Source organism: Prionailurus viverrinus, chromosome C2 (assembly GCF_022837055.1).
Source record: "Prionailurus viverrinus isolate Anna chromosome C2, UM_Priviv_1.0, whole genome shotgun sequence".
NCBI classification, from domain to species: Eukaryota; Metazoa; Chordata; class Mammalia; order Carnivora; family Felidae; genus Prionailurus; species Prionailurus viverrinus.
The window spans coordinates 87,267,468-87,278,931 of record NC_062569.1 but is presented as its reverse complement, the minus strand read 5'-3'; the positions used below and the strand labels follow the sequence as shown (position 1 = coordinate 87,278,931).

Below are 11,464 nucleotides of genomic sequence, written 5' to 3'. Positions count from 1 at the left end.
CTCTGTCTCTCTGTGTCTCTCTCAAAAGTAAATAAACATTAAAAAAAAATTTATTTTTTTTCAACGTTTATTTATTTTTGGGACAGAGAGAGACAGAGCACGAACAGGGGACGGGCAGAGAGAGAGGGAGACACAGAATCGGAAACAGGCTCCAGGCTCTGAGCCATCAGCCCAGAGCCCAACGCGGGGCTCAAACTCACGGACCGTGAGATCGTGACCTGAGCTGAAGTCGGACGCTTAACCGACTGTGCCACCCAGGCGCCCCTTAAAAAAAAATTTAAATCCCAGCTTGCTAGCTGGTGACATTGGTGGGGGGGGGGGGCACTCTGTGTCTCAGTTTCCTCACCTGTAAAATATAGAATAGTGGCACCAACCAATAATACCATAACACTGCATTGCTATGATGATTAAATGAGTTAGTGTATATAAAGCACTCAGAACAGGGCCTTGTTTGTACTAAGAGCTATGTGTTTTATCTGTCATTATTGTTGTTAGTCTCTGTTACTACAGACTTCCATTAATTCCTTACAGAGGCTATTAAAAATTAACTTCAGGACCGCCTGGGTGGCTCAGCTGGTGAAGCATCTAAATCTTGATTTTTGGCTCAGGTCATGATCTCGTGGTTCATGGGATTGAGCCCCACATCGGGCTCCGTGCGGACAGCTCTCGCTCTCTCTCTCTCTCAAAACAAATAAATAAATATTTAAAAACAACATTTAAAGGTTAACTTCACAGTAGCTAAATCAAGAGGGAATCAGAAAGTATGAGTTCTTTGATAGCCTTTCAGAGTTCAGGCTAGACTGCCTGTCTGACCCTCTCCAGCCTGGTGGGCAAGAGCAGGGGTCAGCTGCCAGGGGGTTCAAAGAGTGGATCACCCATGGCTCTTGGAAGGCTGAGAGTTTGAGGGTCCAGGTATCACCGGTGCCCCGCCTTGCCTAAGCCACATGTTATCATAAAGTGGACATGGTGAGATTTTCTTGGGCTATGACAGCCACGTTGTCCTTTTGCAGCTCTTTGGTGGGGCCACAGGGAATTGCAGAGGTTGACCCCATGCTTACAGCAGCTGTGGTGAGACAGGGTCTCGTGGCTTGAGGAAAGCCCCTCACCACAACATTCTCCAGAGAGTCCCTGTCAGGGGGAGACCAACACTTACACAAATAAAGAAATGCACCTTGTTTCTGCATGGAGGGATTCAATTTTGTAAAGATGTCAGTTATCCCCCAATTAACCCATAATTATAATGTAATCCCTGTCAAAACTCCAAAGACTTTTGAGGGGAGGGGAAGTGTGAAAGGAACTTGGCAAATTCACTCTGACGTTCATCTGGAAATTAAAAACAACTCAAACGTGCAACAACAGAGATTAATTAATCAGATCTTGCTAATCATTATAGCTAACATTTATGAAGCACTTATGTGTCGGGTTGTGTATTAAGTGTTTTACGTAAACAATCACAAGGAAAAAAAAAGTCCCTATGAGAAAATTACAAGTATAATTTCCATGTTACAGGTGGAGTAATGAAGGTCCTGACTGGTCAGGGAACCAGCCCAAAGTCACCCATTTGATAAAAAGCAGAACCAAACTGGACTGACCCTAGAACTCTTGCCTTTAGCCACCGTGCTATTCATGCAACAAACTGATATAGAGTTATGTAACAGGATGTGATCAAATGTATTTTTATTGCCAAGACGCTCTGTCTATACATATTATCAAAGGTGGTAAAAGTAGATCACTGGACAGTTTGGGGAGTATGGGCTCATTAAAAAACTTTTTTTTCGGGGCACCTGGGTGGCGCAGTCGGTTAAGCGTCCGACTTCAGCCAGGTCACGATCTCGCGGTCCGGGAGTTCGAGCCCCGAGTCGGGCTCTGGGCTGATGGCTCAGAGCCTGGAGCCTGTTTCTGATTCTGTGTCTCCCTCTCTCTCTGCCCCTCCCCCGTTCATGCTCTGTCTCTCTCTGTCCCAAAAATAAATAAACGTTGAAAAAAAAATTTTTTTTTAAATAAAAAAAAAAAACAAACAACTTTTTTTTCAACAATCATTGACTTTGTCCTACTGACCAATCCTGGGAAAGGAATGTCATTATTCTCCTATCTGATCACTTAAAACTTTTTTCCTGGACACCTGACACCCTGTGACTGATTGTTTTTGCCAGTCTTGTAGAACATTGGGATGCGTTAAAGCATCCTAAGGCCTGCGTGACCTCTGCCATGAGAACAGGGTCGTCCCATCCATCCTGCCTCCTTATGTTGCACAGCTGTGGTAGAACACATCCAGGAAGAGCACTGACTTGGGCATTAGAAGTTCTGGACTCCTGTCCCTGCAATGCCACGGGCTCTTCGCTTCGCTCCAGACCCCACTTCTCTGTACAATTCAGGGTGATGTTGAGGACTGAAGTCCTTTTAAGCTGTAATATTTATCAACCCAGAATGTAGAGGAGCGTCCCAGGCAAAACTCCTTTGGGTGACATGAAGATGCCACAGCATGTTGGTTGTTTTGTGCTAACCCTGTTGGACACACAGGTGTTAGGGTAATAGCGATAACAATACAATAGCGACCGTTTACATTAATGGTGTTTGCTGTGTGTCAGGCCCTGTGCAGCCTCTCACCTAATCTCACTGCAATCCTCTGGGCTAGCTACTCTCTATCTTCATCTCCGTTTTTTCAGAGGAAATAACAGACTTAGGTTAAGTTACTTGCCCAAGGTCGTGTAGGAAACAAATGGCAGAGGTGGGATTCAAACCCGGATTCAAACCGGCAGACAGCCCTGGTCCTCAGTCCTTCTCACAGTCGAAACCAAACTGCAAGCACAGTTGTCACCACGCAGAACCCACGACACAGGTGCTCAGATTTTCTCTGACATGAGGTGTGTTTTAAGTGAGGCCTGGAACTCAGCTCCTAGCTGACTGTTTCAATGTGAAGGTAAAGAACAAAGAAAAGTTCCCTTTTGTTCCACATTTTCCTAGCCTTTTTTTTTTTTTTTTAAATTATGATCTCTAGAGTCACTCTCAGAAGCTGCGGTAAAAGTCAAGTGGATGAGCCACATTTCTGTACATAAACTTGTCTGCCTCAGAGGCCCTCCTCTCTGCTGACCAGTGTCTGTCTGATCCTAGGTTGATGGAGTAGCCAATTGCCGAGGGCAGAACCTTGCATCAGTGCCCAGCGATCTCCCTCCCTACTCCCAGATGCTCATCCTGGATGCCAACCCGCTTAAGATCCTGTGGAACCGTTCCCTCCAGCACTACCCTCTCCTGGAGAGCCTCAGTCTGCACAGGTGCCACCTGGAGCGCATCGGCCGAGGCGCCTTCCAAGGGCAGGCCCGTCTGCGCAGCCTGGAGCTGCCCGACAACTCCCTCTCAGAGAACTACAAGGAGACAGCGGCTGCCTTCCACCACCTGCAGGCTCTGCAGAGGCTGGACTTGTCAGGGAACTCCCTGACAGAAGACATGGTGGCCCTCATGCTCCAGAACCTCTCTTCGCTGGAGGCTGTGTCCCTGGCGAGGAACACCATCATGAGGCTCGACGACTCTGTCTTTGAGGGCCTGGGGCACCTCAGGGAGCTGGATTTGCAGAGAAACTACATCTTTGAGATTGAGGGTGGCGCTTTCGATGGCTTGACTGAGCTGAGACACCTCAACCTGGCCTATAACAACCTCCCTTGCATCGTGGACTTCAGCCTCACACAGCTACGGTTCCTCAATGTCAGCTACAACGTCCTGGAATGGTTCCTGGCGTCAGGGGGAGAGGCTGCCTTTGAGCTGGAGACGCTGGACCTCTCCCACAATCAGCTGCTCTTTTTCCCACTCTTGCCCCAGTGCAGCAAGTTGCACACGCTCCTGCTGCGGGACAACAACATGGGCTTCTACGGGGACCTGTACAACACCTCTTCGCCTCGGGAGATGGTGGCCCAGTTCCTCCTTGTGGATGGCAATGTGACCAACATCACCACTGTCAACCTCTGGGAAGAGTTTGCGTCCAGTGACCTTGCGGACCTACACTTCCTGGATATGAGCCAGAACCAGTTCCAATACCTGCCTGATGGCTTCCTAAAGAAAATGCCTTCCCTCTCCCACCTGAACCTCAACCAGAATTGCCTGATGACGCTCCACATCCGAGAGCACGAGCCCCCAGGGGCACTCACTGAGCTGGACCTGAGCCAGAACCAGCTGTCAGAGCTGCACTTGGCCCCGGGGCTCCCCGGCTGCCTGAGGAGCCTCCGGTCATTCAACTTGAGCTCCAATCAGCTCATGGGTATCCCCACTGGCCTTTTTGCTGATGCCAGTAACCTCACTACAATTGACATGAGCCACAATCAGATCTCACTTTGTCCCCAGCCGGCTGGCTTGGACCTCCCGGCCCCCCCAAGCTGTGTGGATTTTAGGAACGTGGCGTCTTTGAGGAGCCTCTCTCTCAAGGGCTGCGGGCTGGGGGCATTACAAGACTGCTCGTTCCAGGGGACTGCCCTCACCCACTTAGACCTGTCTGGCAACTGGGGGGTTCTGAATGGGACCGTCGCCCCTCTCCGGGGTATCGCCCCCACGTTACAGGTCCTGTCTCTGAGGAATGTGGGCCTCAGTTCTAGCTTCAGGGAGTTGGACTTCTCTGGGTTTGGGAATCTGAGAGACTTGGATCTGTCAGGGAATTCTTTGACCAGTTTCCCACGGTTCAGGGGCAGCCTGGCCCTGCAGACCCTGGATCTCCGCCGAAACTCGCTCACAGCCCTTCCCCAGGGGGCCGTGTCTGAGCAGCTCACGAGAAGTCTGCGGACCATCTACCTCAGTCAGAATCCGTATGACTGCTGTGGGGTGGAGGGCTGGGGGTCCCTGCAGCGCCTGCACGCCATTGCCGATTCGGCCATGGTCACTTGCAACCTCTCCTCCAAGGTCATTCGCCTGATTGAGCTGCCCGGAGGCGTGCCTCAGGACTGCAAATGGGAGCGGGTGGACATGGGCCTGCTGTACCTCGTGCTCATTCTTCCCAGCTGCCTCACCCTGCTGGTGGCCTGCACCGTCATCTTCCTCACTTTCAAGAAGCCCCTGCTTCAGGTCATCAAGAGCCGCTGCCACTGGTCTTCCATATACTGACCTGGCCACGTGCCGAGATTAGAAATGGGGTCTGTGCGTGGAAGAACCCTTTCTCTGCCAGATTTCCGGATCTGACGCAGAGAACAAATCCAGTGAATTGAGGTTTAAGTGAAAGTTTAAAATGTTTCCAGCCCTTAGTTGCCCCACGTTCTTCTTCCATCGTTGTGAATCATCCTCATCATCCTGGTAAAATATTTATTAAGTGATGTTCTGTGAAAATAAAACACATGTCTCATAAATATTTTTTAAATCAAACTCACCTTGTGTTTTTTCTTTCTTTAATGTTTTTTGGTAGTTTCACTTAGATTACTTCGCAGTGTCCTTCCCTTGGTGACATCCATGGAGCTGGCTAGAAAGGGTGCCAGTTCAGGCAAAAACAACCCCAAGAGCATGTCCTGAGGGTGGCGAGAGACAGTGCCCTGGGGGTTCACCAGTTCACCAAGAACAAGAATTTCAGAGCAGAGCCGGGAGTCTGAGGTGAGAATTCTCACCTCTTGTCTTGGCTTGCACTGTCGCTGCAGCCAGAGCGGTCCTGTCTGAGTGCCCTGGGTTCACACCTGTGGTCTCTGCAGGCAGGCATGACCCTTTCATGGAAAAAAGAGAACAACACCTGGGCCCTGAGTTCATTCGTGTAGTGAACTGAACACCAGGCGCAGCTCTTGTTTGAGGGAAAGTGAAGAGAAATGTAGAAAGGAGCGACTTCTGCTAACTTGTAGGCAGCCCCCACTCTTCACAAAAACCACAGACAGCTACTCAGCCGACTTTGAGTATATGTGCACTCACTACATTCCTAGTTTCCTTCGCCTCCTTCCCTCCGCGAACAGGGAACGATTTCTGTGCTCCTCTGTGGGGAAAAGACAATGAAGACACAGGCCTCGCCCTTTCGGTAGTTTACAATTTATGCTGTCCTTGCACTTTTTATCCCTGTTTATCAAATCATAAGGGGGCTACATGCAGGGGTGGGGGGGAGGGGGGAGGAGGTGGGGAGAGGATGGAAATCCCACGAGTTGATTACTATTACCGTGAAGACTACATGTCAGCAGAAATGTTTAGGCAAATCAGAGAGATAAAAACAGTGGTCTTAATTTGACAAAGCAGAAACTTCCCTTGGCCGCGCTACAAGGGCAGAAAAGGCCGTTCCAGTCAGGCTCCGCACCCAAGCACTGTGTCAGCCTGTGTTAGATGTTGCCCGCACTGCCCCTCCATCTCTCCTGCCGTTGTGTCTCTCTCCAGCCGCACTGTCCCAGCCTCGAGCCTCGTATGTCCCTCAGGTCGCCTTGAAGCCTCCGTCCGGCGCTGTCCTGGGCGAGCCCCGTCACCCCAAGTCCATAAGACCAGCCGCCCCTAATTTCTTCCCGCATCAACACAAACACTTTTTCCCTGGGATTCTGCTGTTTCCCAGGGTGACAACCAGCTAATTAGACAAATGAGTCTATCTGCGGCTTGTACATTTACGGTTCTCTTGAGTTAACGTGTCACCCCTCCTATCAGTTCATGATCTTAGTTTCTTGCAACTGAAGATGACTCTGTCTGATTTAAGCAGCATGGGGGTTCAGTAAAGGGATACTGGGAAGCTCCGGACTCTCTGGGAAGGCTGAGGGACAGAGCTGGGAAATGGGCAGAGACCCGGATGCTACACAGCCGTTCTGACTGCAGCCCAAATCATGCCACAGACAATAAATGTGAAGACATGACTGCGGCCACCCCTTTACTGCTGGGCACCACAGTTTGCCCTGCCGCCACTGACCGCTCTGGACAGGGCCACTGCCACAGCTGTCACCCACTGCCAAAATACGTGGCCTCCCAAATTCTGCTCTCTTGTATCACTAGCTCCTGATGCACGGTCTGGAGCAAGTGGACCTGGTCGGTTGACCTTAGGTCATATGCCCCTGCCCTGGTGGTAGAAAATGGGTTCTGCTTCCTATAAGTACTATACAGGGTGGAGTTCTCAAAACAGGAAGGGAAGTTCAATGTTGAGAAGACGGAAAAAAAAAAAAAAGAAAGAAAGACAAATGTGCACCACACCCTCAAGCAGCATGTACATTTTAGCAGAGGACTTCTTGAAGCAAATTCTTAGCATAAAGGAATGACTCAAGTAACGGAAAGTTCAGGGAGGCCTTCAGGCCAGCAAGGGAGATAGTCTGGGGTCTGGCAGGCCTTCTGAAGCCACTCAATTCACACCGTGTAGCTCACCACCCACTCTACCTGTCCTTAGGGCCTAGTCTTGGAGAATGGCAAATTGCAAGGACGTTAGGACAGAGCTCTACTCCTGCCTGTGGTAGTAACTTCGGAAGGCTGTGGCCTTTTCTAAGTTGATTGGTCCATCGCTAGGGTCCAAAGGTGATTTCCTAGGTTTCTTTCAGTATGGTGAGAGGAAAGACAACAGCAGGTGGATTTCCGCAGCCAGTCCTGAGCTATGATTCACCAGCAAATTCTGTATCTTTATCCTCCTTTGCCCACCCCTCCCTCCACCTGCAGAGAAGAGTACTGTCCACTCTGGGTGGGTGATAGGCACGAGGACCCACAGAGCCTGTTCTGAGTTTCCTGGCGGGACCAGAATGGTATCTGCCTAAGGCCTCCCAGACAGCCAGATTGAGCACCAAGTGGTTCTTCCTCAGTGGATGGGAGGGGGGGGGGGGCACCTCCAGCTGCTACATGCCAGAATAGACAGAATCAAAGATACATAATGTCAGAGATTGGACTATCAACACGAGTAATAGTAATTTGGACTTTGAAAACTCAGTCATAAAAAAAAAGCTTAAGATTTTTCTAGAGGCACAAAATGTTACTAGGAGAGGTCAACTGATTTTTTTTTTTTTTTTGAGGACCCTCATTGCAAAAAATTGGGTAAACTATAACCTTGTTTCATATCACTGGTCATCTTTGGTCATCGTTGATCCATACAGAGCCCGCTTTTGTTTGTTTAATGTGCCAGTTATCTTGCATTTGCCCTTCCAGATCCACTCTCCACCCTTCTCTGTCCTGCCCCAGGAGGTGAACCTAATGGGCTTCCTTGCTCTCTGGTTTCCGATTGTACTTGGCTAAGAAGGAGCCTTGGCAGATCAGAGAGAAGGAAGATAGTGAGGTCAGGGTGTTCACTCTCCTGTCGTTCCCTATGGATTTGTCTCGAACTGGCTACACTCAGAACCAAAGTTCATACTCCTCTGAAGGTGGTCCTTTCTACACAAACCTCTGCCTTGAGGTTCTAGGAGCCACTAGGGACGGGTAACAGGTTTGTCATTACCAGTCCCGTGTCGTTGCATTATGTCTCAGGTTTGCCTTTCCCTGCCTGTCCCTTTGTTTTGTTTTGTAATTTTTTTAATGTTTATTTATTTTTGAGAGAGAGAGAGACAAAATGTGAGTGGGGGAGGGGCAGGGAGAGAGGGAGACACAATGCTAAGCAGGCTCAAGTTGAGCCTGATGTGGGGCTCAAACTCATGAACCACAAGATCGTGACCTGAGCTGAAGTCAGACACTTAACCGACTGAGCCACCCAGGAGCCCCTGTGACGGAAATCCACTGTCCCTTTGTAAGCAGTCTCCTTATAAATCCTCCTTCAGTTACCCTTGTTTGAATATGGTTCCCACATTTACCCATCTGGTTTCTGTTGGAACCCTGAGCAATGCAGTTTGTTATTTTTTTTTTTCAACGTTTTATTTTATTTTTGGGACAGAGAGAGACAGAGCATGAACGGGGGAGGGGCAGAGAGAGAGGGAGACACAGAATCTGAAACAGGCTCCAGGCTCTGAGCCATCAGCCCAGAGCCTGACGCGGGGCTCGAACTCACGGACCGCGAGATCGTGACCTGGCTGAAGTCGGAGGCTTAACCGACTGCACCACCCAGGCGCCCCATGTTATTTTATTTAGTAATACTGAAGTAAAGAAGTCTCAGTACTTGTGTCAGAAACCCACAGAAGGCTAAGGATGCAGCCTGTGGGTATAGAGGCCAATCCTTTGGAGACAGCTGTACTTGTGACCTGTTGTGAGTGGACATGAGGAAGAAGCTGGACATCAGGAAGATGGCATACCTCATCATTTTACAAATAAATTCAGATGTGGCCCAGATTGGAGATGAAGAAGTTTCCAGCCTTGGAGACCTTCTTTTAAAAGTATGAGTAGTGGGGCGCCTGGGTGGCGCAGTCGGTTAAGTGCCCGACTTCAGCCAGGTCACGATCTCGCGGTCCGTGAGTTCGAGCCCCGTGTCGGGCTCTGGGCTGATGGCTCAGAGCCTGGAGCCTGTTTCCGATTCTGTGTCTCCCTCTTTCTCTGCCCCTCCCCCGTTCATGCTCTGTCTCTCTCTGTCCCAAAAATAAATAAACGTTGAAAAAAAAATTAAAAAAAAAAAAAAGTATGAGTAGGAATGCCTGGGTAGTTCAGTTGGTTAAGTGTCCGACTTCAGCTCAGGTCATGATCTCACGGTTCATGAGTTCAAGCCCTGAGTTGGGCTCTGTGCTGACAGCTCAGAGCCTGGAACCTGCCTCAGATTCTGTGTCTCCCTCTCTCTGCTCCTCCCCTGCCCGCTCTCTCTCCCTCCCTCCCTCTCTCCCTCTCAAAAATAAAAAATAAACAATAAAAAAATTTTAATAAATAAGATAAAATAAAATAAAAAGTATGAGTATTGTGATGGCATGGAGCCAAAGAAAACAGACAATGGGACTAGGAGATAAGTGTTATAAAGAAAAGAAAAAGGAAAATACTCCTCACTAACTAGTCATCTTCTATTCCATCGTCACCCACGATTACTAAGTGCTTATTTTGTGCTAAGCTTTTGTAAGGATAATTTCACTTCATTTGGGAAAACCTCAGACTGAGAGCAGTTGAAGTTTTCCCAAGGTCACACTGAACTGTGGAAAGACATTATTAGCATTAAGTTGAAGAAGAGAAAAGAGCTTCGGCAACTTTGTCTTTATCAAGTTCACCGAACTAAGGACAGCACCCCACAGGTGGCTGGTGGCTACTGACCAGCACAGGTTGGCTGATTAAATGGCGGATGTGGGAGGTTCATATGGGACATAGATGAGGAAGTCCACAGTGCTTGAAGCCCTCTGAGTGCTCAGGCACCTCTTGGTCTCAGCGTTCCCATGTGTGGTAGACAAGGGCCCCTGAACCCCAGAAAAGACAAACAGAGGAGAATTGCCACACTCAGGCCTCGACATTCCACATGGAGTCTCTCTCACATGATACTTATCAAGGGCTCTTAAAACATTTAGTGACTATTCCCAAGAGCTGCTTGTGTATTTCACACTTTTAACTGTCCCATCGTCATGTCAGTGCAATGACCATCCTCAGCAGCCTTTTGGGCTGTTCTTGGTCCTGTGGACATTCCTCAGGTGCTCAGTCCTACACTCCTGCCACCTTCAGATCCCTTAATATGCCATATATGGAGGACTAGATTCCAAACTTCTATCCTATTTAAAACTCTTATCCCTTGACAAAACAGTCCCTCCCTTTGCTTATTTCAAGAATGTTTAGCTTATAAAGGGCAGCACATATCATTTTATGTATAAGAACATGCACAGCAATACTGATACCAATTGTGTCTGTATCACAATGATTAATCCCTAGTTACTTTAAGCAACAGTATCTCACATGTTGCTGAAACTGAGAGAAGTTTCTTGCATAATCTCACCATTTTAGGGGAGGTGGCATTAGCAGATCACAGTTTGAAAACAACCTTTCCCACAGATGTCCAAAAAACATTACCTAAGAGGAGGGTTTGGGGAAGGTATACAGCCAGACCAAATTGAAATGGGGATAAAATTGGCTTGAACACTGGACTGGCCTGAAGTGCAACCCCAAAGGGGCCTCTAAGCCTCCAAGGGAGAAGGGGGGCCAACGTGGGGAGGGTGCAGAGGAGCAGGAGGGTCATGCATTCTGGAGGGTGGGTGTGTTTCTTTCTTTTCCGGCTACTGTTATCGATGCGGTAAGCACATCCCTTCAGCTGAATGCCCTGGAGAGGAAGCCCCGAGCTTCCTGTTGTCTTACCAATGCTGCAAAATGCAATGTAGAAATAAAGAAAAATGGGGAAAAGAGGAAGAAATGGGAAGCTCCTCTGGCTAGGTCAGGAATTTCCAGGAGGAAACCTAGCTCCTCTTTTCCTGGAAGGGTAGAGGAAAAGGCACATCCTAGACGTCAGCTGCTTCTCACATCAGTCGGGATCCAGCAAATAATCTCTCCATATAAAAAGGAACTTTATGAGGAACAACAGAATAGACAACAAAGTTGAAGATCTTGAAGGGAAGAATAAAGAAATGTGTATAGGGAGATACTGCCAGAAAAATATACCCATCCCCTGCGTTAATGCCCTTAAAATCCCTCTGTTTGTGAGACTCTACTTCCAAAGTTTTACAGTGTTGGAAAGAATAGTTTTAATATCAGATTC

The 11,464-nt window shown here is 48.6% G+C and overlaps 1 protein-coding gene across 2 annotated transcripts in view; it reads left to right on the top strand.

The window, feature by feature from the left end:
- Positions 1 to 5,337, top strand: part of NRROS (negative regulator of reactive oxygen species) — a 28,136-nt gene extending 22,799 nt beyond the window's left edge. For both annotated transcript variants that reach the window (XM_047875658.1, XM_047875659.1), the window contains one exon: positions 3,112 to 5,337. In XM_047875658.1, coding sequence (XP_047731614.1) covers positions 3,112 to 5,082 — 1,971 coding nt within the window. In that variant the 3' untranslated portion in view covers positions 5,083 to 5,337. The remainder of the gene's footprint in view (positions 1 to 3,111) is intronic.
- Positions 5,338 to 11,464: the final 6,127 nt, after the last annotated feature.